The 26,236-nt window shown below is 38.2% G+C and overlaps 5 protein-coding genes across 5 annotated transcripts in view; 1 reads left to right on the forward strand and 4 right to left on the reverse strand.

Moving 5' to 3' along the window:
- Window positions 1-3,252, forward strand: part of LOC144649519 (putative ATP-dependent DNA helicase RecS) — a 4,613-nt gene extending 1,361 nt beyond the window's left edge. The window contains exons 1-2 of the mRNA XM_078509029.1: window positions 1-567; window positions 2,935-3,252. The exon at window positions 1-567 is cut by the window's left edge and continues 1,361 nt beyond it. Coding sequence (XP_078365155.1) covers window positions 1-566 — 566 coding nt within the window. The 3' untranslated portion in view covers window position 567; window positions 2,935-3,252. The remainder of the gene's footprint in view (window positions 568-2,934) is intronic.
- Window positions 1-25,414, reverse strand: part of LOC144648141 (EGF-like repeat and discoidin I-like domain-containing protein 3) — a 200,767-nt gene extending 175,353 nt beyond the window's left edge. The window contains exons 1-2 of the mRNA XM_078507773.1: window positions 25,056-25,414; window positions 23,432-23,543 (exon numbers count right to left, since the gene is read on the reverse strand). Coding sequence (XP_078363899.1) covers window positions 23,432-23,543; window positions 25,056-25,409 — 466 coding nt within the window. The 5' untranslated portion in view covers window positions 25,410-25,414. The remainder of the gene's footprint in view (window positions 1-23,431; window positions 23,544-25,055) is intronic.
- LOC144651393 (uncharacterized) lies at window positions 1,452-7,235 on the reverse strand. The gene is made up of 5 exons (XM_078511323.1): window positions 6,515-7,235; window positions 5,659-6,132; window positions 4,626-5,288; window positions 3,398-3,661; window positions 1,452-2,678 (listed from the first exon to the last, which is right to left on the reverse strand). The coding sequence occupies exons 1-5, from the start codon at window positions 7,151-7,153 to the stop codon at window positions 1,452-1,454; spliced, it is 3,267 nt and encodes a 1,088-aa protein (XP_078367449.1). The 5' UTR covers window positions 7,154-7,235.
- On the reverse strand, window positions 14,814-19,726 carry LOC144649532 (retinoschisin-like). The gene is made up of 4 exons (XM_078509046.1): window positions 18,414-19,726; window positions 16,327-16,438; window positions 15,762-16,087; window positions 14,814-15,434 (listed from the first exon to the last, which is right to left on the reverse strand). The coding sequence occupies exons 1-4, from the start codon at window positions 18,756-18,758 to the stop codon at window positions 15,297-15,299; spliced, it is 921 nt and encodes a 306-aa protein (XP_078365172.1). The 5' UTR covers window positions 18,759-19,726; the 3' UTR covers window positions 14,814-15,296.
- LOC144649541 (EGF-like repeat and discoidin I-like domain-containing protein 3) lies at window positions 19,972-21,871 on the reverse strand. The gene is made up of 3 exons (XM_078509056.1): window positions 21,550-21,871; window positions 20,592-20,730; window positions 19,972-20,205 (listed from the first exon to the last, which is right to left on the reverse strand). The coding sequence occupies exons 1-2, from the start codon at window positions 21,853-21,855 to the stop codon at window positions 20,593-20,595; spliced, it is 444 nt and encodes a 147-aa protein (XP_078365182.1). The 5' UTR covers window positions 21,856-21,871; the 3' UTR covers window positions 19,972-20,205; window position 20,592.
- Window positions 25,415-26,236: the final 822 nt, after the last annotated feature.

Consider the following 26,236-nt stretch of genomic DNA (forward strand, 5'->3'; position numbering starts at 1 on the left):
GATACAATCATGCACATCAATGTTGTGACATTTGCAAAAGCAGATGTAAATGTGATGTAAACACTTGCAGTTTTGTCTATTTTGATAATACACTTCCACAGCACAGCACCGAAAAACCACCAGAGAGGCTTATAACAAGTGGTGAAAAGGAAAAACTCGTTGCAAAACTGGAGTATTTAAAGAGAGCATTAAATAGTTCATTTCTCGAAATGGCACTCAAGCACAATGTTCCACTTTTAACACCAATCGATTTATTGTCTGGTTTTGGGGATTGTCAGATGGCTCAAGTTGTGGACCATGCATCAAAAATTTTCACCTTGACCAATGTCTATGAATATGTAGACATCTGGCATCATGATGTTGCCACAGAAATATTGTATGTACTTAACTTGGTATTTGGGGACTGTGATCATGACTTTGATGAAAATGATGAGCAACTACTGGATTCCTCATTTATAGTACCAGACATTGATTTGTGGTGTGGTGATGATCTTGACTTTGTACCAAGTGACTTTCTTACTGCAGAAGACATGCACACTTACCCAGAAGAGCAGGAGTCTTTCTAAGGTACACTGTTTGTTCAACTGTAATAAATATATTCCCATGTCAATTATGTTGTGACTTACACCTGGTCATTATAAGAAGTATATTTTAATCCCTCTATTTACTATTAACAATAACTCTAATGTTACCAACCATTGTCCTCGAAGTCTGGTCTCCTAAAATCAACAGCTATTCTTAAAATTTCAATGCATGTATTACATATACAGTACCTTCAGTTCTATCTTAGGTAAAATTAACCCTTTACTAACCCCCATACACTGTAGTCAACATTTTCATAAAAACGAGCCATGGTATATTGCAATTCCTGAGTTTTGATTGGTTCACAGGCGAATGGTCACAATTATGGTAGATGTACGTATCAGCGAGAACAGCCGGGAGCTCCGAAATTATAATTTGTTGGGTGTTTTTGATAAAACAATTATTCCATTGGTGCTTGTGGGATACTAGATAGTTTTAGCCACCCCGGAGCTATGCCCCTTGTTTGCTATTTACCACCTCATATCCAACAGAATAATGGTTGTGGAAATTTGTTTAAAATTCAAGCAAGTAATTTTTATTTCTCTTTGGCAATTACTTTTATTCACACAATCTCATAAATATGTATTAATACAGTGGAGAGAAATTTGATCTTGATCACTCTATGGCTGAAACTTCAAAGAGTTAAGTTGGTCTTGGTAACAGTCACTCTTTAATTTCTGGTGTGTCCCACAGCTGAAGAAATGACCTTAAGTTTCTGAATTTTATTCTACACCATTTGGGCTGGTTCATCTTACAGTGGTGCACATATTTTCTAGTTTTGATAACCTAAACCTAGTGAGCTGCTAATTCAATGCATGATCAATGAGAGAATATTACAGACAGTTAAAAGTATTGTAGGGCTTAAGAATCTATCTAGGTCTTCTGCCTTCAACAATATTCTTTTTGTGGTCATTGATCCATTTAAATAGGGAACTGGTATCCAAAAACTGTAAATAGTCACGAGGACAGTTGTGAAACAGCTTTAGAGGTTCTCTGTCAAGCTTCCTTGTGAAGACATCTTCTGTGACCAGTGCATCAACAATAGTCATTAGATCTCCATGCATGTTTTTCTTTGTATGTTCTGCTGAGTTTTTGGGGACATGCATTTCACAGTCGAGCTTCTCAAGCAAATTAAGTATAAGAAAGAATGCTCTGCAAATTCTGTTAACACTTGTTTCATTTACATTCGCTCCTAAGGCCCTTAGGAGTTCAGTGACAGAATGGTTGTCATGCTCGAGATTAAGATCTAGGAAAACATTATTCCCTTCCCCTCCTTTAGTGTTAACAGTACGGTTCCATGTGAGACGCTCTGCTTCTCGTGGGGTTGACAAGGCAAAAACCTGAAACAAATGATAGAGAGACTCAAGAGCATATTTTACGCTTCCTGAACCATCCTGTCGAAAATGTAACAAGAAAAACTTGATACATCTCAAAATCCGAACTCCATCTCCTTCTCTTCCAGCATCTATGAAATTGCGAAGTAGTAAAGCCATGTTCATTATGCTGCAGTGGTAGTTAAGAACATCATCTTGAACAACTCCATTTTGATCCATTTGGTCAGGAAGTGTTCTTGCTAACTGTGGTACTTCTTTGATTTCTGGAGGAGGGTCATGAGCCAGCTCGTGTTGCCTTCTGCTGCGTCCATCATATCTAAAAGATGCTTGGCACCCGCTAAATCTGCATGGATATCTTCCATCAAGATTCACCACTTGATTGGCTTCATGGTCTTCCCATTTCTGTAGCAAATCAATATTACTGAAGTGCGTTTTGTACAATTCAATGTCAACAATGTATGTACAAATAAACTTCAGCACAGTCGTTTGCAAATACTTTAGCTTGACTGGCTTAATTCTCTCTTTCATGCTCTCACTGAAGCCATTCTCTGTTGGCTTGTCGTTAACATTTTTCATTCCAAAGAATTTTAATCCAGCAGCAATAATTTGAGCATCCAATACTAAATTCAGGAATCTCTTGCATGGTGCAGGCTTGTGTTCAGCATCTGTAACAACATCACGCCAATTAACAAGATTGCGCAGGGCAAATAATGAGGTTCTGTCACATGCTGATGATCCACTATAAACTCTTCCAAATATAAGCTGTTTGATAAATAAATACAAATAATATATTAATATATTTTGTTACATTACCCCAATTACTGTACCATCCTTTCAATCAATCAACTCTAATAAAAGAGAGTAATGGCAAGCAGTAAAAACTGATAAACTAGTGGCCCAGCTCGAATTACAAACTACTACCAATTATTAATATATACAATATAAAAATCTTGTTGTGATGCTGGTGACTTATTTTATGTTAATAACAAAATCTGATTAGATGGTCTTTGCTTTACAGATATTGCGGCCATGCACCATGCCACTCAAGACAAGGCAAATAACTGACAATAGTTGCAGCTTCTGGATCAGATTAAACAGTAACCAAGTTGAAGTCTTGTTATTAAATAGATTGCCATTAAATACGTAGTGTTTGAAAACCTTGAAAAAAATGTATACAATTTCTCCTGCCATCTATTTTCACAGCCCATTATATAAGAGTAACTTGAACTTGAACTTTATTCGTTTTTACAGTATTTTCTCAGCGTATTAGCATATGTTTGCTAGGGGCCTAGTCAGCCCCCCTCAGCTCCGAGGGTAAATAAATTTTATTGATTGATTGAGTAGCAGCTTTGGTGATAGTATTTCTAGCTCCCTCTTTCAAAGAACCCTGTATCTGCTCCGAAGGTCAAGGTTGTGTGACCTATTGCTATAGGTCAACATTGTGTTTTGAAAATACAGTCCAAAAAAGGTTGGATTCTTACCGCCAAGAATTTATTCTCAAGGTGCCAGTCAGCCAACTGAAAGAACAAGCCTTCCAACCGCCCTCTTTTTGAGTAGGCATTACTGACTGAGAACTGGCCTTCTAACCCACGCTCCAGTGTGAGCTGGTCCCCTACAACTGGTACTCTGTCAAATATTTCCACTCCATTGTCATTTGTGTGTGGCACCCACTCATGAAGAATTCTTAGAATATCTATCATATCCTCTCCGAGGTTTTCGTTCTTGAATAGCATTCCAAGATGTACCTGCAGATGAATGGATGCTCTATTTTATTAGTTCTCAAATTTTAAAATTCAGCTGAAAAGAAATCAACAGACCTAATATTTTAAATGAGAAATGTTATTATTAATGTAATTCAAGTAATTATTTATTGTGTAAACTATTTCCCTTGCGAACCAACCCCCCCCCCCCCCCCCCGGTTCCAACATCCCTGAGCAGTTGCTATTAATAAGAGTCTGCCAGAGTTTGAGTGCACAAGTTAAAAGGGTCTATTTGAGCAGTTTTCACTTGAGTGTCAAAAGTAATTTGTGTTAGCTTTGGTTTTCTGTTACAGTCAACTCTCTCTAAGGCAGAACCTGTCAGGACCAGCTCCAACTGTGTTTCTTAGAGAGGTGTCTGTCTTATAGGGAGTTAAGTTACAGTAAGACAACTGAGAAACAGTAGGGACAGGACTGACACTAGCTGTCCATCTTACAGAGGTGTCAGTCTTATAGTGGTGTCTGTTTAGAGAGAGTTGACTGTACTACGCTAAGTGATTGATTTAATAATCTTGCAGCACTTTCTCTGAAGGTTAGAACAAAAACAGTCAGAACCAAAACCAATCATGTCCCTCGTGCAAGTTTCCCTGCCCTTCATCCCAGCTACATGTAGTTGCTTTAAGATCTGATTAGTTCACTGGATTGTCTGTGTCTTGTGATTGGCCAGAGTAATTACTTTGCTTTTAGTTTTACGGCACTCAATTGAAAACTGCTCTATTTCGAGTCTAATAACATCCTACAGAGTCTTTAATTATCAGGGCAAGGAAAAGGGTGCAATTTGAGAAGAGGGGGATGTTTTGAAAGTGTACATGCTGTGATTTGAGTTTACATATACCCTTGGTACAATCTGGTATGTTGTTGGTATGTACCAAAGGTAAAATTGAACTGCAACATTCATATCAATTCACAAAAGGAAATAATATGAAAATTAAATGAATATTGTATACCGTACCTTGTTTGTTGCCTTTTTCATTTCCTCAGAATACTTGTGCTTGATATGGTTTGGCACAATGTCTTTGAAAATGTCAAATGAAGAAAAGTTTTCCACAAAAACTCGTGAAACCAGGATAACAAAGTCATCCATTATCTTTTTGTGGTCCTCCAGTAAAGGCAGTATGGCTCTGTTTGGAACATCTTGAATATCTGCAAGTGGCTTTTCATCAGAAAGTTCAACTGGATTGACCCTGTCAAACACTGCATTATGGTTGCACCAGTGGTGATCTTTATTCTGATTTTCAGATGTCATTTCAGAAGCTTCAATCCTTATGTCAAGGTTGTCTAAAACAATACTGAAACTTGAAGGCCTACTTTGTGCCAGCTCATCCAATTTGTCTTTCACATTTTGCAGTGTCAGTCTAGACTCATTGAGGTCTCCCACCAAGTCTGCATTTGAAGTTATGTCATTGCTTGCCTTGATTGTCTTCTCCAATTCAGTTATCCTTGTGTTTAACTCTTTCTCCTGATGCTTGAGCTCAATTTCTTTTTTCAAGTAATCTGACACCTCTTCTTTCTTTTGGATTAACTTGATGCTATAATCTTCACCAACTTTGTCTAGTGCAGTGTTAATGCTTTTTGGTGACATTGTGAGGCCCAAATGATTAAGTCTGATAAAACCCTATAGTAGAGACAAGTTTTTTATGTTACCTTCATTAATCTGAAAATAAATACTGTATTTATTCGATTAAGCGCCCAACCTCGAATAAGCGCCCACCTCGAATAAGCGCTCACTCTCAAGGTCCAAAAAGTTAATAAGCGCCCAGGGCGCTTAATCGAATAAATACGGTATACCTAAATAAAGAGATGTTGCTGTGCTATATCTATCACACATAGAGGGATCTGATGTTCACTATATCAATGGTTAGTTAACTTATTAATGGTGGCTAATCAAATACAAAAGGAGCATTGACAACCATGACAGTGCATAAAAATGTTTGTGAGGATGTAATCCTTTTTATCAATAATTTATTTAAATATCAAGTGCTTACCTTCTTTGTTATTCCTGCAGCTTTTAACATCAGGCTCATGACATAAGGAATTAAGCTCATAGCAGGGTCTCGAAGTTTTAACAAAATTCCAGCTGCAAGGCAGATCCCAGGGTACCTAGCTGCATCTGATTGACCTTGCATAAATTTTGGAATTGCAGCTGCCTGTAAAACCCTGTGTAGCAGAGGGGCTTTTTCCTGGATCTCATTCCCAGCTGCACTCCATGAAAATGTTAACATTGATTCTTTTGTGGGTGTCCTTAGGCAAGAGGGTGATTTTGTTGAACAAAGTGTTTTGGCCTCATTGCTAATGACATTGCATATGTGCTCTTCTACACTCTGTCTCAGCTCTGATGACGAAAGCATGGCAGTAACTATTGATTTGGAATCACTTCCCCTTGCAAGTGCTTTTCCAAGCTTAGTGAGATCCTCTGGTAGCTCCTTTGATTTTTTGCCATTTGAGTAATTGATAGTGACCTATTGTTTGGAATGTAATATTTCAACATTAGAATTTTTGATTTCTATTAATAACTTGAAATTACTATTAACAACTTGAAATAATCTTACTGGTAACTTGGATGACTGCAACAGGGGTGGGAATTATTGACAAATACATGGAAAATCAAAACCTGATTGTATGATAATTCCAGTAAATTCGATATGTTCCTTGTTTTTCACCACGATAACCAAATATTTAGCGAGGATCATTAAAATTACATTTTTTCAGAATCACTTTTTACATCTTCACTATTACTGTAAGTTCCATTTTTCGCGCCATATTTACCAAGTGACAATTGAAAATACAATGTGGACATTCGTTTCTGAATTTAATATTGTAAATAAGCTGCTGGTAACTTACTTTGAAATCACTGCAGTCGTCGTCAACAATATTTGAATCTTTAACAGTCTGAACTGTTGAATTAAGTGGTGGCTTGGGACAAAATATGTATCCAGGGGAAATCATGTTTGCTACGGACGATAAAGGCCAAGGGCCTAGAAACTGTTGGACCATAGCTTGTGGTGCTGGTTTATCGTCACCAATACAGACAGGTTCACAGGTAGGAGCAGGAGAACTACTACTACTTTGACCACGCGGTAAACCTGTTGCCTGAGAATGCTTCTTCAATTCGGGCGACTGGTGAGGTTCCACATCGGAAGGCAGACATCGTTTTATCCGTTGTTCTGCTCCTTCTTCGAACCGTTGCACAATGGAAGATTTAAGCATTTCACAGCTCGCTTTCTGTTTAAAAAACTTGTCAATGTCTCTGAAACAAGGCGTCTCGCAGACATAACGATGAGAGTTGCTTGTTAACTCCTCCGGTGACAATGGTAACAATTCTGAAACCTTTTGTTGCAATTCGAGTTGCTCTAGAGATCGCCTTTTTCTTGAGTTGAGTTCTTCTCTACCACAAAGAAAGCAACCATCTTTTTTAAACACTTTCACGCGTTTACGAGGTGTTGCTTGCAACATTGCAGGGACTCTTTGAACTCTTCGCATTGAAACACGGCAGTAGTAAATTATGCACAAAGCAACTTTTTATTGCATAATTAAAACAAACTGTAATATTAATACTATTACGTCAGAGACAAGGAGTGAAACCCGTGCGCCCAGCCGTGGTTGGGGAGAGGATCGCGGGCGCACCGAAACCCCCACGGCTGGAAACTGAGCCTAGGCCTCCGCACACTTGCAGTAAAAGATTTTCGACACTTCATTGAAGGTGCACGAGCCCGCATTCAAACAGCCGGTCAGTTGACAATCGTGCTGCAAAGAAAAGCAAAAGTGGAGGATTTCAATATCATTCGAATCGAGGTAAAAGGTTTAATTTCTATAGAACCTTTTAATGAAATCACAAATATTGAGTCAAAACACAACAAAAAAGGCAGGTGGTAGCGACTGAAACAAGGTACCACATTGTCGAAGATCTGATTATCAAGGCTTTTTTCAACTAAAATATAAAAAAATGTTTAAAACAGATCTAAAATGTCAAAAGGCGATAGAAAATTTAGAGTCATATTAACATTTTAGATCTTTTTAAACGGTTTTTGAGTCTAATGCTTGCGTGCGCTTTGCGCATGCGCATTAGACTCTTTGTTATATGAAAAAAGCTGTTAGCAATCCCAAGGGAATGGTTCGGGATCGATAATCGTTCGCTGCAATGTAGAAAACAATGATCAGCTGCAAGAACGGACTCCGTACGGACACGCACGATTAGTTTCAATTAAAAACAGCCAATCAGCGACACGTGTTCCCACGCATAATTAAAAGTTCTTTCTCAAGTCACGATTATTCAACACTTGAACAGGACGAAATAATTTTCCAGTTAAGACATTTGTAAGCTTTTTGTGAAAATAAATCTTCGTTTTCAGTTCAGTTAAGCACTTGTGTTTTCGTCTTGCTTAAAAAGCAAGACGTCTTTGAGAAAAAATATTTCGACGGCGACTCGCGTTTATTTACACCATGCGACCAAATATTTATTTTGTTTTAAAAAATAGAAAACTTTACCTCGTATTTTGTATTTAAGTCATTCGAATTTTGACCAATTTTTTCTTTACAGTGCAAACAAAAACCTTCAAAAATAAAAGATGTACATGGATAAATGTAAATCAAGTTACGCGACTAAATCAAAATGCGTTTGTTTGGCCGCTTTGCAGTATTACACTGTCCCGGCCTTTGCCATACACTGAAATCGAATTTCATGCTTTTACGACTCTCAGAGATCTTAAGTTCTTCTTACAGCTAGAAAAATCATAAAATGGTTACATTGATATGGAAGTGATGATTCGCGAAATTTGTACATCATGATAAACAGTCTTCGCTCCTGTGTATGGTAGCTCGATAATAATTGCCTAGTTTCCAGCGTTCAAAAGGTCATCATTATATTGACGTGAGCATTTACACCCGTTTTTAGGAAAATCTGTCACTAAGTGCTTACAGTACAATGGATTAACAGTCACTATTTCAAGTGCTTTTATTGCAAAATCTGTTTCAAGAGTCATCATCAAAATGGTGAAAAATCTGAAAGAAAACGATGTGAAGTTCTTCAACCCTTGTTGTAATGAACATGCTTTTTGTAAATCGTCACGCAATCTTGTCCAAATGTTTAATCGTTTCTGCTTTTACGGACAATACGGAAGAAGTAACATCAACTCCTGTTCATACTTTAAATTTTGTGAAGCATATAACATTTATGACTGTTTCGTTTTCATCCATAATCATCCACGATGCCCCTAGCTTGCTATAAGCATTTTAAATTAAACTCCCGAACACAAACCTCTAACCAATTTTAACCGGCTTACGAAAACCGCGCAATCTGTATCACTATGCCATACGGTTTAGACTCATGTCACCCTTGGTGACCTATTTTTTATATATTTTGGCTATGAACACAGATCGCTCTAGCAGTTTTTTTTCTTTTAACGTTGTTTTTATTTCTCCAGATGCACTGTAACTTAATTTGAAAATTGCTAAAACGGACTTCTTCTTTTTTTGCAGACGTATAATCCATTTGCAGTATATGTGATGTGCATTATAAATGCGTACTCCTTACTACCTATATATATATATGAAATCTGATTTTCAAGTAAAAAAATTGTCTTGAATGACTTGAATGCAAGCCTGGTTATTCAATTTGACTTAGTTTATTTCATTCAATCAACTTACTTTTCTTTAGTTATGTCAGTTAAAATATCGTATTTATTTTGATTATGTCAATACCTTTTCTTCCGCCTTTTATGACTTTAATGATCTAAGACAGTTTACTTTAATTTCCTTAAGCTTTAAGCTGTAATATCAAACCCAAGTTAAAGGGACTGTGTCACGGATTTTAGCCAAACTTAGGCATAGGAAATGACCATCAAATTCGTTTAAATGTATAAAATAACCTCTTAAAACAGTGAAGGAATATTTAAATAACACATCAAATGCAAAAGAAGGTACGGATGGCCAAAAGTGTCGAAGATTGAAACGGATTGCGATGTAGGCTTTTGAAATATGGTCCGGCGGAACAGTTTTCAAAGTTAATCTTGTCTGCTTGTAACTTTAATTTATGACGCCCGGGACCCGGGGGGGGGGGCACTCCCCTATATGGCCTATACGGGGACGTGCCGCTGGATAGGGTATGGTTTTTGACTCCTCCGGTCCTGAACAGGGTATATAATTTCAAGCTCCTCTGTCCTAAACAGGGCCTGAAGCTGTCCTAGACAGGGTATGGCTGCAAGACTGTCGTCCATGTATTTACATTGTTTTCGCTTTCGCTTCAATAAAAAGCATTATTTTATTCGGCCGGATAGGCGTTTTTGCATTTCAATGCTTCAAACATCGCGTATGGGACGCAATCACCATAAAGCGTAAATGATTGTTGATGTTGTCCTTTGTCCTAAATAGGGTCTTAGAATAGGGGGTGTTGTCCTACACAGGGTAGGCATTTTAAGTTTTTATTGTCCTAAACAGGGTCAGGGTTTCAAACCTCCAGCGGCACCCCTATACCTAAACTTAGGTCAAGTACCCCCCCCCCGGGGCCCGGGAGACACATTTAGCTGCAAGGAAGCTATGGTTTTGTCATTTAGTATGAAAGAATTAATTTCTTTGCAAACATTTAGTTTCATAGCGAATATTTGGCAAAATTTAATAACACAAGATTAACTTAGCCGTGACATAGTCCCTTTAACATATGCAATAGCGCGACTGTATTATAAGCGCGACTGTAATTTCCGGCCTACTTTAAATTAACGCTGAATGAAATTCACCAAATGAAATTACATAGATAAAAGTACTTAACCCAAACCAAAACTGAAAGCTTATTTAGCAACTTTACACTCTGCTAGCGGTTATATTTTCAAGCTATAAAACGAAATTGACGAGTTCAACTTCTACCGGTGTACCCAGCACTTGAATTTTCTCTTTCTAGCAACCAATGACAGCATTTTCTTACCTTCATGTCGTAAAATTGAGTATAAACTGATTTTTCATCGTATTCTAGCTCTTTTTCTTTGATAGGAAGCAATATCCCCTTGTCGTTCAGATCACAAATTCCATTTGTCTTTTCTAAACTTGAAACCTTTTGAAAATTTGTTGACACGCATCGAGAGTTTCTTTGACACTGCAAACCACAAGATACCAGGCTAGCGGAGTGAAATGTGTTGAAGGTGAAGCCTTTAAGTCGGCGATGATTACGAGTTATTACGGGACGACACAAAAAGTTTTCATCCCAAGCAACCGTCTGAGCTACCACGATTGAACACACAAACACTACAACGAGGAAAGGAAGATAATCCATTTTGAATTGGTACATTCGCTGTATACAAACGCTTTTATATTAACTGGATGTGTGTAAATAATGCAGGAAAGAAACTTGTCAGTCTTGAATACCGTATAAACCACCTGTACAAACACACTGAAAGAATTTTAAAAAAATGGCCTTGTAATCAGGGTGATCCATTTAAAATGTCAAAATGTGACACTGGTTTGAAAAATGTCTAAAAATGTTGAACGAGACGAGACGAGACAGAGAGTTTTCATTCCAAGCAATAGTTCGAGATTCTAGGATTTTACACACAAATACTACAACAAGGAAATAGACGAATTCACTTTGAATTTGCACACTCGCCCCTGGCCAGGAATCATTGTTTTAATTATGGCCGACAAAGGAACTTGTTTGTAAACTATAATTCATGTTGACTTTTGCAACCATATGAAAAGAGATTTTAATATGATACGTAAATCAGAGCAACGAGAAGAGCGAATAGACATGGTCCTGCATGTATATTTTAATTAAGCTTGGTTTCAAAGGTGTTAGAAACATGAGAATGATGAATGATTACTTATCAGTGTAGCAGATTAAAACAACCAAACCTTTTCCTCAGGGTTTTTCTCGCTTTTCAAAATGGCGGCCGAGAAGAAGCCAAGACCCTGAGCACGAATTTGTGACAGCAGCATTCTCGTCCCCATAGCCCTTTCGTTTCTCTTAGCCGGATTGGCACGAGAAAACGGAGGGCTCTGGGGACATAGGATTTTTGAATTAATTCGAATTTTTTTGATTGGCTGTTTGGAACAAAGAATTCCTAAACGGAAGTCGAAAACGTAACGACTCTCTCATACATTCTTTTGAAACGTCATGACTGCATACATGAAGACCGAAAGTCCTAGAATCTAGGACTGGAAATCCTGTGTCCCCAGAGCCCTTTGTTTCCTCGTGCCAAGGCCCAGCCGGCTAAGAGAAACGAAAGGGCTATGGGGACGAGAATGTGACAGCAGCTGCACAGCTGACTCGTCACTAGGCCTCTCTGATGAAAAAGAAAGTAGGTGCGGTGATGATAGGAAGAATCTTACAAATTTTTCACAACAGACGCTCATTTATCGCAACCTCGTCGCTCAAGAGAGTCGACTTGTGGCAAGTCTAATATAAGGGGAGGGTTCTGTGACACCACATTTTTGTGTGTTTGTGTCCCCAATTAGCAGCAATGCTAAAGACCCCAGACACGTTTAATAAAGGTTTTTGTTGTTGTTGTTGTTGTTGTGTGTTTTTTTTTTTTTTTCTCGAAACTCGGCTTCCATGGTCGCCTCAGGAAAAATCACTTATTATGCATGGTGTGCACAGAACCAGTTGCGTCATTAACAATGGCTACGCATCAGAATTCTTTACTCTTCAAAGAGGAGTCAGACAAGGCTGTCTCACTGTCTGGACTACTCTTTATACTTGCCGTAGAACCACTTGCACATAAAATTCGTTTTGACGAATCAATCAGAGGTCAGTTCATAACGGAAATAAAACAGTTAAACTTAGCCTATATGCCGACGACACTACTTCCTTTCTGCCGGATGACAGTTCTGCTTCCAATTTATTCACCCTTCTTGAGCAATTCGGTACGTGCTCCGGACTCAAAATAAATAGACACAAGACCGAGGGAATGTGGCTTGGTGCTTGGAAGGGCAGACTTGGTAAGTACAGTCCGTTCGGAATATCATGGCCAGAACAATACGTTACAACTCTTGGAGTCGTCTTTGCTTACGATACTCTAGTTCGCCAACACATGAACTTTGAAACAAAGCTCTCTAAGCTTCAAAAAGTTTTAAATCTCTGGTCTGGTAGGCATTTAACGATTTTAGGGAAAGTAACCATTATTAAAACGTTAGCCCTTTCTAAGCTTGTTTACAGTTCTTCAGTGTTACACGTTCAATCAGATTTCATCAAAAGAGTAAATGAAACAATTTTTGCTTTTATTTGGAATTTTAAGCCTGATAAAATTAAAAGAAGTACGTTAATCGGCCCGGTGAACAAAGGCGGGCTCAATATGGTCAATTTCAACGACGTCAACAAGTCCCTAAAAATTGCTTGGGTAAAACGTTTCTGTGATGAGCCTGAAAACAACTGGTGCGCCTTTCTTAATTCGTTTTTGTTAAAATATGGAGGTGCTTTCCTGTTTCAGTGCAATTTCAATCTAAATTACCTAGAGTTAAAAAACATTCCAATTTTTTATAAAGAGATTCTGTCAAATTGGCAAGAAATTCACTCAAATGACCCAGTTAATTCCACAGATTTTAAAGAAGAGATCTTATGGAACAATCGTTTCATAAGGATTTGCGGTAAATCATTTTATTTCAAATCGTGGCATAAAAATGGAATCGTAAAGGTTCGTGACCTTCTAACCGAGCAGGGAAACTTTCTATCTTTCGAACATTTTAAGGCCAAGTTCGGTGTCCGCACAACTTTTTTGGACTACGCAGGCGTGATCGCCGCAATCCCAAAAGCCTGGAAAACCGCAATCCTCGATACTCCTTCAGGTAATCAAAGAACGCAAAACGTCTTAACAGCAGATAATGTTTCTGCCAAAAAAGCTCGCTCTCTGCTCGTCGGAAAGTCCTTTCGCCCACCCACTGTAGAACACCGCCTACAGAATCAAAATGCTACGGACTTGGAAGCCATCTATGAACTACCTTTCAAAATCACAATAGAAAATAAACTAAGAAGCTTTCAGTACAAATTAATCCATAACATTCTCCCTACAAACCAAAGACTATATAAAATGAAGATAAAAGCCTCACCAGTATGTGAGTTGTGTAATTATGTAAATGAAACACTAGAACACATGTTTTGCGAGTGTCCTATCGTGAAACAATTTTGGATAATGGCAATCGAATGGTGGAACGTAAAACGCTTTGAAAACATAAATCCAAAACCTATTGAAATTCTTTATGGCTATAAACCAGGATCTTCTAGTTTTTATGCGCTAAACCACTTCTTTTTAATAGGCAAATATCACATTTACCTTTCAAAAATCAAGTCTGAAAATCCAATGTTTGAGGTCTTTCTTTGTTTGCTTAAAAGTAAAATTCAATCAGAAAGAGAGATTGCTATCAGAAATGGTAATTATAATAAACATAGGAACAAGTGGACCACCCTTTGTAGCAGTGAAAACACATAATTTCTTTTGTTGTTACCCAAAGCCAGCTGCTAGCTATATATTGTGTGTGTGTAGTTGTATACCTTTATTTTGCGCTTCTAGTGTACTTTTTTTTCTTCTTCTTCTTCCGTCGTATTATTACAAGTATTGTAAAAAAAAAAAAATCCGGCTATTTGTGTATTAGTGTTGTCTTTATTAATGTTTAAGTATTGTAAGTATTGTGCTAGCTGTTATTGTAAGTAAGGCGTCAATTATCTAAAAAAAAAAAAAAAAAAAAATATATGTGTGTAACGAAAAACGAAGCGCGTGACTTTACGGTCCAGCGATGCCATCTTTAAAGCGGAGATGGCCCTGGGGGTGCGGTTGTAAATGCCCTGGATCGAGATACCTGTCCCGTTTAGTATTGGGCATTGAAAACCAAAATTTTTAAGATATTTCAACTATTCACAGTTTTTTAAAATGAAACGCAAAGTATCAAATAACAAACAATTCTCGCAGTTCTTGAAACACCCCCATTCACTCTTCCTCTGGCTAAATTTTTTTTTTGTTTTTTATGGTATTTCTTTGTTTACATTTTTAAAGAAATAATTTATAGTTATGGTAAAGCAGTCTCATTCAATCCCCATTCGAAGACGTTGATAAGAGAAACTTTATATGTTCTTTTTTGTTCCAAGTCACCATCGCTGCGCCATTGATATAAATAAACGAGAGATGACCTCGCAGTCGCCTTTACTGTACTCCTCTTAGACAATTGGCAATTTACAAAACAAATTATGTTTATTTGTACAAACTTGGCTAATAAAAAGACGTAACGATTTCCTTATTAAACTCTTGCAGTGTAAACGTGGCAACGGCTGATGTTTCTCTACAAGTTCGATAGCTACAATTAACCCAGGTCACTATGTGATATGTGCCTTATATTAAGCCTTCTTAATAACCTTTCCCTCTCCTTAGAAATTAAGATTTTTCTGTCCCTCTTCTTCCACAATTAAAATGATAAACACGGACAATTTACGAATCACATAACACACTTATTTTCTGTTTCTTTTAGAGAAGAAGAGTTCTAAGAATACAAGCAAGTCTTTATCAGCTTAAACATTCATATTATTGGTACACAGTGATTTATGAGATAACATAAGCTCAACCCCATCTTCTATTAACTCTCCACCTTCCTTCAAAGAAATATGTCGAGCTGGGGGGGGAGGGGGTGGGGCGCTGAATAGAACTTAACTTATATTACCCTAACAAGTATAAAGCTCCATTCTTAAAGCTATTCTTTTTATCCAGTCAGTTGGACGGACTCGAATGTAGCGAGCTTCGATGATCGGGTTTAGGTCATGGTAGACAACTGTATCCCTGTCTTTATTTCCCAGGAAAACCTGCGTAACATAGAAACTCGTTAGATAAATATGGTATTTTTTTTTTATAACGAGGACTAGACATTTTGAAAAACTCTGTCCTAAACTTCAACTCGTGCACCCACCCCCCATAAACCTATGGCCTGAAAATGTTACCTTTTTCAAGCGGAGAGGAGTGACGTATTCCTCACTCGCAACGAAAAGTATTCCCTTGACGGTTTAAAACATTTGACTAGTTTGGTGGAAGAAGTGAATTAAGCCCCATAACTATTCTCCTATTTTACTTTAACGAGCAAATTAGTTGGAAAAAATACAAAAAAAGGCGTTTCCTGAATACGTTTTTCATACCGTGTCTGACTGCTGTCCAATTCGCTTGTAAAACTTGAAAGTATATCCATCTTCACCATACTGTAACTTGTAAGTTTTTGTCCATTGGTTAGTATCACCTCTTCCCTGTGTTGCTATTCCTGTCACTCTTGTTCTTTGCTGAAGATCCACCTGCAGCCATTGATTGATGTCACTCACTTCAGCTGCCCACCCACCAGCACCGTATGTAGTTGCCTTGTTGTGCAATCTGGCCAGTTGAGGCCGATACTGTGAACTGGCCTGTGATGAGGCGCTTATCCACGAGTCAAGTATAGCATGACTTTCCATACCAAGAGGTATTCGACGCACTGAGTGAAAAGATCAGAAGCTTACCATAAAACAAAACGCTTAGGAAAAATTACTTTTTAAATTCACCGTAAAAGCTCTGTTACATACAATAGGCCTGACCAACTGACGTCAATTTTGACGTCATAAAACATTTTCCCGTGCTTCTTTACTCATCCCCAGCTTTCGCTCGCATACTGTAATGCCAGCTAGGTGTAATCAATTAGTTTTTTCCAAGATGTAAAGATATTTGACAATTTACCTCCGCAATAGTTTCCACACCAGCCCTTCTGGCATTTACATTTGAAGACTTTCGACTCTTCAATAAACGTGCATGAGCCTGCATTCAAGCAACCGGTCAGTTGACAGTCGTGCTGCAGAAAAACGTATGGAGAATGCTTTCTTTTCAAATCGAGATTCCTTTGGGCTGATAATGATTGCTTTTTCATCTTTATTTAGTATAATTTTAGAGGTGATTATAGGAATTGAAGCATTCTGATTGGTCGAGAAGCTCGGCTTATGAGGCTATAATCACCCCGCGCGAGGTGATTATAGCTTTGAAGGCTTGGTTACTTAGCCACGCCACCTTTGACATCCAGGGAAGTAAACATGGCCGCTTTTGCTGAATGACAATTTCTTTGATTTGAAAGAAACCAGTCCAAGTCCTGGATACTTTAAACATTGGGAATTTTTCAAATTAACTACCAAGACTTTTGGACCGAAAATATTTTCAAGAGATGGTTCTCAAGGCATTAGAAATGATCGTAAACACGGCGGTTTTGGCGATCGATGAGAAACTCAGTCGGATCGATTGAACAAACATTATTTAGTTCTCTTCTCACCGGAGCTACTCATTTTTAGAGGATTTGCACATTCGCTTAGAAGTCATCCACAATCATACAGGTAACGGACATCTATCTTTCTTATTGTGTTTGTTTTGTTCCGTTTTATTACTTTAACTAAATAAATTCTGATTGCAATCGATGATTTAAACTGGTTTACACCGTACGCAAGCGAACATTTGTGTTTGCTGTTTTCTTGTTTGCTATTGTTATTTTTAAAGTTCTTGATGATCACCTCTAAAAATTATACTAAAACAATTATTTGCCTCAGGCTCAGTGATTATTGTTGAATAATCACTTCGCCTTCGGCGAATAATTGTTAATTAGGGCCTTATCAGCACTCCAAGCGTAAACCTTAGCGATAGCGGAGCGTTTCTTAGGAGTTCGACTAAGGCTTGGAGAATTCTAAAACATTCTTTCTGGGTCAATGACCAATATGTCTTTTTATTGTTCTCTACAAAAACCACTTTTAAAAAGCTTATAATTCTTTTAACAGTTCAGCGTTTGAAGAAGTGGTGACGAGAGAAATAAGGAAATAATTTCACGCGCGTTTTGTCGAAATGCTGATAATTTCCCGAGCCTTTAGGCGAGGGCTATTATAAGAATTTTGACAAAATGCAAGTGAAATTATTTCTTAACATGAGTATAACATTTGATTACATTTAAATATCATAGGTGACAAATTACGCTTTCAATCGTAGGTTTTTGACTGGTATATTGCATCGCGAACTCCGAGCTTTGAAAAGTTGAAAGCATACAATTTGCTTAAGTTCGCAAGTTTTTTAGTAATTGAGGAAAACCTTTGAGAAGTTCCTTTTAACTGTTGACAAAAAGTTTCAAAGATGAATCAACCGTCAATAACTTCTCACATTATGACCATAGTTCGTCTTGAATGAACTGAAAATGGCGCCCGTGTAAAAAGCTCACAAATCCGATCGATGCCATTTATGTAATTGGCTTAAGTCTTGAAGTCGTTTTGACGTTTAAATATAAAATATCATCAAAAGTTTTATTTCATTGCCAAGGCTAGCTGGCTAAGATGAAATTCAAGCGAAAATATACCAAGTCTGAGCTTTAAATCATCTTTTATCCCTGACGCCATGTTGCCGCTAACTAAGTTGCCATGGCAATTTTATAATTTCACATGTGAAATTATAAATTAACGTTAAAATTTCGCGCCAAAATTAAGGAGTAATTTGTCACCTATGATATTAAGAGCGTTAATTTTCAAGACCTTAATTTCATTTCTACAAATACTGGATATTATCCGAACACAAGGAAACAACAAACCTCTTTTCTGCATGCACTATTATTCAGTCCTCTACAATATAGAAGCCTTAAAGATACATCATCTGCAATATTTTCAGTTTCTTATAATGAGGTATTCTTTGTAAAATGTGCGTGACTTAACTTTACGTTAAACAACATCATGTCATCACCCTTAAGAATTTTAAGCGAAAAGGAAAGTATAAGCCCTTCTTCTAAAAAATTACAGCATTTGTCTTACCTTCATGTCGTAAAATTGAGAATAAACAGATTCTTCATCGTGTTTTAGCTCTTTGTCTTCGAATGGCAACAATGCTCCTCTTTCGTTTAACTCGCAAATTCCTTCTGTTTCGTCCAAACTTGAAACTTTGCGGAAATTTGTTGAAACACATCGAGGATTTCTTTGACACTGCAAGCCACAAGATACCAGGCTAGTGGAGTGAAATGTTTTGAAGGTGAAGCCTTTAAGCCGGCGATGATTACGAGTTATTACGGGACGAGACAGAGAGTTTTCATTCCAAGCAATGTTTTGAGATGCCAGGATTTTACACACAAAAACTACAACGAGAAAAGGAAGAGAAACCATTTTGAGTGTTTAAATAATGCAGAAAAGAAACCTGTCAGTCTTGGATACTGTTGTCCACCTGTATAAACATACTGAAAGAGTTTTAAAATGGTCTTGTAACCAGATTGTCTATTTAAAATGTTAAAAATGTTACACTGGTTTGAAAAATGTCTAAAAATGTTGAAAAACGAATTAAATATCCCAACGATTCGGCTGAAACTACAGCCTTCGTCAGGGGTAAAAGTAATAACAATAAATTTTGCAGAAGCATACAAAAAAGGTATATACAAATAAAGTTAATCAGGTCCTGTCACGTAAAGCTAAAGCCAAATACTCGTGTGGCAAGTGAATGTCATCGTCGCGGTTGAGTGCATTCCTGCAGGTGTCTAACTCCCACGATTCTAAAGGTAGCCTGCGTTGCAGACGCACTAAATCTACTAAAAAGGCGACGGTTGCGCCAATTTTCACTTGTACGCAGAATTTTGGAGGAGTCCCAGGAGACGAAGTGGCCGCAACGTGAACAATGATCGACCAAAGCTGATTTTAAGTACATTTTATTTCAAATAAACTAAATTTCTAGTGTTTATAAGATCTACAACTTTAGATATGTGTTATGAAGTCACCTACTACGACTAGGCTATCCGTGTCAGTTTAACGTGATCTTCTACTTGAAGGTAATTTTGTACACCGCAAAATTAATAGTCTATTGGGCTTCTTTTTTGTATTTGCTGCTTCTCGCCAAACCAAAGTGCTCTTTCATCCGGAAGGCCTCTTATTTTTTCGTGCGGGCGGGGAAATAGGGAGAGGTGAAAAGTAAGCGCGCGGAGCCTGGAGAGGATGGCAACGAAAGCGCGCGTGCTTTTTTTGTTTTTTTTTTTTTATTTTTTTTTTTTTTTGCCTTCCCCCATCCAGGGAAGGAGCCTCTGCGGTGGAAAAAGGCCAAAGTGCATTCCTTGATGTTTATAAGGAAGCGATTATAGGTTGCACACTTCCATACAACAACAACAACAACGACAACAACAACTTTATTTGCACCTATTCATTCAATTATTAGCAAAACAATAAATAAAATAAATAAAGTTAAGTGCATGGCTGCCCAGAATAACCACGATTGGCTAACAAGATTGGGCAGCCATACTTAGTTTTTATCACAATAATTTATAAAAAGGTCAGGTATATTTAATATTTACATAGCAAACTATACAACACACAAACACACAAAAACAAAACAACGGTTCGCTTTAGCTATACTCGCTCTTTTGAACTTGCGATCGAACAATCGACCGTATAATTTAAGTGCCCTTTTATGACTTTGCTGAGTAATTATATTAAGCCTAGATTAAAAAGAAAATGAGAAAAGGTCAGGTATCGTCTCTGCTGTTTCTTTCCAAGCCGCAAGCATTCTCCAGGTGATGTTATGAGATTCCGCTTTTAGCTATATATACTCTTATTTTGACTGTCAGGCGACCTGTAACAAGGAAAATAGGTTGCATCAATTTAATTTAATTTTAATTGACAGTTAACAACTTGCCTTGGCATTCTTCTTTTTCTAATCTAAGAACATGCATGATGGGTTTACAAACGAACGCACTTTCTCACGCTTAGCACCATCTTATTGTCTTCGATGTTTATTTACATCATTTGAAAAATCTTCGAACATTTCAGAGAACTGTAAATAGGGTGATCGTTTGTGCAGGCCAAGGAGCTGAATAACTGCGAACGACGCGAGCATCACAAGCGAAGCCTGGGAACCAGCAAGTGGACAGGTAAATCTCGGGGTCTTTATATTAGCATGTTAGATTTTCTAGTCCAACTTTAAATAGCAGCTTGTGCGTAACGCTAGCCTCGACTCACCCTAACAAGTATAAAGCTCCATTCTCATGGATATGTGTCCCCACCAATTTGTCGGACGGACTCGAATGTAGCGTGCTTCGATGATCGGGTTTAGATCGTGAGAAACAACTGTATCCATGTCTGTGTTTCCGTGAAAAAGCTGCGTGAAATAGAGAATCATTAGAGACAAACTGAATTTTCGCAGAAAATCTGACTGAAATGGAAAATCCTTAGCTATTTACATCTGCGAACTATTAACTTTCACTGACACCTTGTTTATTTCTTACGGTTGTACCGAACGTAAACACTGGAAAAGGTCTCCGAGGTCTCTTGATGCGTCTGTTGTTCGGCATTTCACCCTATATTTTATCATAAGTTTAAAGCCTGACGTTGTAAAAATAACGAGGCCAAAAGACGAAACACTGTCCCTTGTAGGAGGGTCTCCCCCTTCTGAGCCAATTTTTACCGGGCATTTTTATAAAAAAAAATGTTGTTTATAAAAAATATTGTGTCACGACTGAACCGGTTATACAATCACTTACAATGTATTCCAACCAATCAGAGTGAAGGAATTGCTTTCTTAGCCAATCAGGTTCAAAATCGAAGTTGACATGCGCATACTTTCCCGCGCTTGACACACGTTTCCAACAGCCAACATTCATGGGACATTTTGTCTCGTCGGTGACGTGACGAGAATACACCGTTGTAGTTCCCATTGGGTAACATGAAGAACATTATGTTTGAAACGTCACGAAATAGAATCAAAAGGGGTCTATGAGCCACTCGTGAACGCGTTACCTAAGTTGCATAATGTTTACAACACATCGTTGGAAGGATGGAAGGATGGAAGGATGGAAGGATGGAAGGATGGCTGAACTTCCCCACTATACTCGTTCATTATGCATTCACGAGTAAAAACGAGCGTTGTCGAAGCTCAGAAAAAAATCGTAATTTCATGTAAGAAATTACTGAATCATACCGTGTCTGAATGATCTCCAGTTAGCATGTAAAACGTGAAATTATGTCCATCTTCGTCATACTGTAGTTTGTATTCTCTAACCCACTGGCTGACTCTATTCCTCCCCTGTGTCGCTATACGTGCCACTCTCGTTGTTTGTCGAAGATCAACCTGCAGCCATTGATTATTGTCATTATGCAGAGATGACCAGCCCCCAGTCCTCCCTCCGCTGGCTTTGAAATGTAACCTGGCCTGATGAGCGGCGTGATTCGCCCGCCAAGTTGATGAGGCGGTTATCTGCGAGTCAAGAATTGCGCCGCTTTCCATACCCAGGGGTACTGGACACGCTAAGTGAACAAAAACATTTTCATCTCATTTATAGTATCGTTGGGTATAAAAAGCTGTTTAAGCACGGCCTTAAATTGTTGTGAGTATAACAGTTGCCATGATGAAACTACTGTGAGCAATGAGTAGAAAATGCTTTTTAAGTATTTAAAGAACTCCTCTAGTTACCCAGTTTCTGGTCTTTTCTGACCTGGCCTCTTTAAGGGATGAAGAAATAGAGTAGGTGCGGAAAATGCAACCGTGGGAGTGAACAAAAAGAAATAATAAGTTTGTCACGTGCCTTTCTCGCATTGGCTGCCGGTATATCTCGCGGTACAGCTGCACACGTGACCGTCAGCAAGATTCCTACATGATCCACCATTCATACACGGGTGACATGCAAAGTAGTTAATTTCTACGAGAGATAAGAGCTGTTATTGTCAGACCTTGTTCAGTACCACTGAAAGTCTTGCAGATGAGTGCAGTACGTACGAGTATACTCGGTAGTTTTTGATGGTTACATGTTTTGTTTTGCTTTGAGCGCGGATCCCAACGCAAATAAAAGTAAAACAGTTCTAAGTATGTTTGTGTTTGTCTTTCTACCTGCCTGCCTGCCTGCTGCTGCTTGCGTGCCTGCCTATCTGTCTCTCTGTCGATCTGTCTGTCTGCTTGCCTGCCTGCCTGCCTACCTTCCTTTTTTTTCCTCTCAGTCTGTCTGTCTGTATGAAGGTCTGCCTGTCTGCCTGCCTGCCTGCCTGCCTGCTTGCCTGCCTGCCTTCCTGCCTGTTCGCCTGTCTGTCTGTCTGTCTGTCTGTCTGTGACGCTGCCTATGACGTAAGCTCAAAGGATGTTTTAAAGGAACTTGGATGGTCTGATTTAAAACCCCGAAGAGCCAAGCATAAGGCCACCCAAATGTTTAAAATTTCTACTGGTGAAGCCCCATCCTATTTAACTGACAGATTTTTTTAAAGTCGAGGCAAGAAATCTTTACAATATTAGGAACAATGAATTAAATACTAATTTACCATTACCGAAAACTGATTGTTTGAAAAGGAGTTTTTTTTTACGCTAGTCCTAAATTGTGAAATTTCTTGCCTAATTCAATTAAGTCAGCTAAATCTCTTGCAGCCTTTAACAGACAGACAGACAGACAGACAGACACTCAGAGAGACAGACAGGCACGCAGGTGAGCAGGGAGGAAGGGAGGCAGGCAAGCAGACAGACAGTAGACGTTTTTAACATTTGGGTGGCCTTATGCTTAGCTCTTCGAGTTTTTAAATCAGACCATCCAAGTTCATTTAAAACATCCTTTGAGCTTACGTCATAGGTAGCCCTTAAAATAACCCTTGACTTTGATATGTTACTATCTTCTTATTGATAGTTTGTCCCACTTTAATATTTATGTTATTATACGCTATATAGAGTTTCAATAAAGTGTCACTCATTCACTCACTCACTCACTCACTCACTCACTCACTCTGTAAGAAAATTCAGTTTTTATTTCTTTAAAGGGAAGCTTCCGTCGGCGCGAGCTCCCTTTCCGTTCAAAATTTTATTGTTTCCCCAAACCGTACCGCACCTCGGCAATAGTTTCCACTCCAGGCGTCCGTACATTTGCAGATGAAGATTTTTGACACTTCACTGAAGATGGATGAGCCTGCATTCAAACAGCCGGTCAGCTGACAATCAAGCTGCAAAAAAGGACTAAATTGGGGATTTCAAGATCATTCGAACCATGGTGAAAGATTTATTTCTGGCTATAGAACCTTTTTTATGAAATAACAACAAATATTAAGTCAAAATACCGCAACAAAACCCGGTGGTGATGACGAATAAACACAAGATTTCAATAAAAGATTCTATATCAAGTTCTTTTTCAACGTACTTATTTTAATCATTTCTCGTGGTACATGATAACTAAAATTGTAAAATTCATTAACTATTCATGAGGGTGCAAACCAATCCCAGCACTGTATTCAGATCACATGTACACAACTATAAACCCCAATACAAATCAAACAATAGAATTAACTTTTGATACAGACTCCTGCTCAGCTAATTAGAATTCATTAACTTTAGATACAGATCTCTACTGATTCGCATAACAAAACTTTGCATTCAATTTATTGTTTTCATTTCACAAGTAGAATAAAATATTCGCGTCCGATCTGTATGGGCGTTTACAATGGCTCGCCTATCGGCTCGCCATTGTAAACGCCCATACAGATCTCCCGCTCATATTTTATCTACTACTTGTAAAATTCATAAACTATTCATGAGGGTGAAAACCAATCCCAGCACTGTATTCAGATCACATGTACACACCTATAAACCCCAATACAAATCAAACAATAGAATTAACTTTTGATACTGACTCCTGCTCAGATAATTAGTATTATTTATTAACTATTATTGTAAAATTCATTAAATATTCATGCGGGTGCAAACCAATCCTAGTACCATATTCAGATCACATGTACACAACTGTAAACCCCAATACAAATCAAACAATAGAATTAACTTTTGATACAAACTCCTGCTCAGCTAATTAGTATTCATTAACTTTTGATACAGATCTCTACTGATTCGCATAACAATACTTTGCATTCAATTTATTGTTTTCATTTCACAAGTAGAATAAAATATTCGCGTCCGATCTGTATGGGCGTTTACAATGGCTCGCCTATCGGCTCGCCATTGTAAACGCCCATACAGATCTCTCATTTTTTTTTTCACTAAATTAAAACGATGTTTTAAACGTAATGTTTTGAAAGCAACCAACGGTTATTCAGTTTAATTTAATTTAATCAACTTGCAGATACAAGTACATGTTATTTTGCGTTAGTTTTGTCAGTAAAATATTTCTATTTTAATTATGTTAATACAATTTCTGTCATATAAATGGACAGTTTACTTTTAATTTCCTCCAAATTTAAACTGTAATATCAACTCAACTTTGACATATGCGATAGCGCGACTGTAATTTCCGGCCAACTTAAAATTAAAACTGAAAACAAAACCTATACCAAAGACACCAAACGATGTCGAATAGATAGCAAAATTAAAAGCTTACTTAGAGACTTTATACCCTCCTAATGGTATTATTTTCAAGCTAAACGAAACAGACGACTACGACGTCCAGTGTACCTGGCACTTTTCTTTTCTAAAAGTCAAACGGGCTGTCAATAACAGTATTTTCTCACCTTCGTATCATAAAATTGAGTATAAACTGCTTCTTCATCGTATTCTAGCTCTTTAGCTTCAAAATGCAGCAATATCCCCTTGCCGTTCAACTCACAAATTCCTTTTGTTTCGCCCAAACTTGAAACTTTGCGGAAATTTGTTGAAACGCATCGAGGATTTCTTTGACACTGCAAGCCACAAGATACCAGGCTAGTGGAGTGAAATGTGTTGAAGGTGAAGCCTTTAAGCCGGCGATTATTGCGAGTTATTACGGGAAGAGACAGAGTATTTTCATCCCAAGCAACTGTTTGAGATGCCAGGATTGACAGGATTTTACACACAAAAACTACAACGAGAAAAGGAAGAGAAACCATTTTGAATTTGCACATTCACCACAGACCAAAACTCTATTGTTTTATTATTGACAAAAGAGCTAGTCTGTGATTTATAAATGTTGACTTTTGCAACCATATGAAAAGAGAATTTAATACGATATGTAAATCATTGCAACGAGAAGAGCAAATATTATGAACACGGAAAAGACATTATGGTGAACATTGTGGTGCATGTATAATATTAATTCAACTTGGCGTCAAGAGATTAGCAGAACAATGAGAAACTAATCAGTGCAGTACAGTAGCCTGCGTAGCTGGCGGGGTTCGCGACCGAGTGCGAGTGATTTGTTTATGGCGAACGGCAGAGAGACGGAACCGCGGAGCCGCGAGGGAATCAAGCGATGTTTCTCGCGCCGTGCTAATCCCGCCAGCTAAGCGTTAATCGAAGGTCTTCTCTGCTTTCCAAAATGGCGGGCGCGAATAGGCCATGCCCTGGGCACGAGGTTGTGACACAGGCTACACAGCCAACTCGTCACTAGTTCTCTCTCTGATGAGGAAAAAAGCAGTTGCCGGGAATGATGGGAAGGATCCACCTTGCCTCAGTCACAAAGTTCTCATTGAAGATGAGTGGGGACAAGCAACTATTCTTTCTCTTTTTTTCTCAGTAAGAGTGGTATCTATGACCTCGATTAGCAGGCTTGCTCCGATTAAGAGAAGTCCAAAAATTAATATGCCCGTGCAACCTGTGACATTACTGACTGGTTATTATGCGACTGCTGTACTTTTTCCTTAGTGGCTACGTTTCCAAAGCAACTGGACTCAGTGTCCGTTTCCAAAGTGGTACTTCGCTTTGATAAATAACAGGT

This window comes from Oculina patagonica, chromosome 4 (assembly GCF_052425735.1).
Source record: "Oculina patagonica isolate OP01 chromosome 4, crgOcupat, whole genome shotgun sequence".
Classification (NCBI taxonomy): domain Eukaryota; kingdom Metazoa; phylum Cnidaria; class Anthozoa; order Scleractinia; family Oculinidae; genus Oculina; species Oculina patagonica.

What these genes read in the sequence shown, in the direction of transcription:
- LOC144651393 (XM_078511323.1), bottom strand. Translation starts at nt 7,153, where the DNA reads ATGCGAAGAGTTCAAAGAGTCCCTGCAATGTTGCAAGCAACACCTCGT. An exon ending in ACGACTGCAGTGATTTCAAA is followed by an intron (nt 6,133 to 6,514) that starts GTAAGTTACCAG and finishes TCCAAACAATAG; the next exon opens with GTCACTATCAATTACTCAAA. An exon ending in TTGAGAATAAATTCTTGGCG is followed by an intron (nt 2,679 to 3,397) that starts GTAAGAATCCAA and finishes TTTATCAAACAG; the next exon opens with CTTATATTTGGAAGAGTTTA.
- LOC144649532 (XM_078509046.1), bottom strand. Translation starts at nt 18,758, where the DNA reads ATGGTTTCTCTTCCTTTTCTCGTTGTAGTTTTTGTGTGTAAAATCCTG. An exon ending in GTGTGGAAACTATTGCGGAG is followed by an intron (nt 16,088 to 16,326) that starts GTAAATTGTCAA and finishes CTTTTCACTCAG; the next exon opens with TGCGTCGAATACCTCTTGGT. An exon ending in TTGGACAGCAGTCAGACACG is followed by an intron (nt 15,435 to 15,761) that starts GTATGAAAAACG and finishes TATGTTACGCAG; the next exon opens with GTTTTCCTGGGAAATAAAGA.
- LOC144649541 (XM_078509056.1), bottom strand. Translation starts at nt 21,855, where the DNA reads ATGGAAAGCGGCGCAATTCTTGACTCGCAGATAACCGCCTCATCAACT. An exon ending in CTGGAGATCATTCAGACACG is followed by an intron (nt 20,731 to 21,549) that starts GTATGATTCAGT and finishes TATTTCACGCAG; the next exon opens with CTTTTTCACGGAAACACAGA.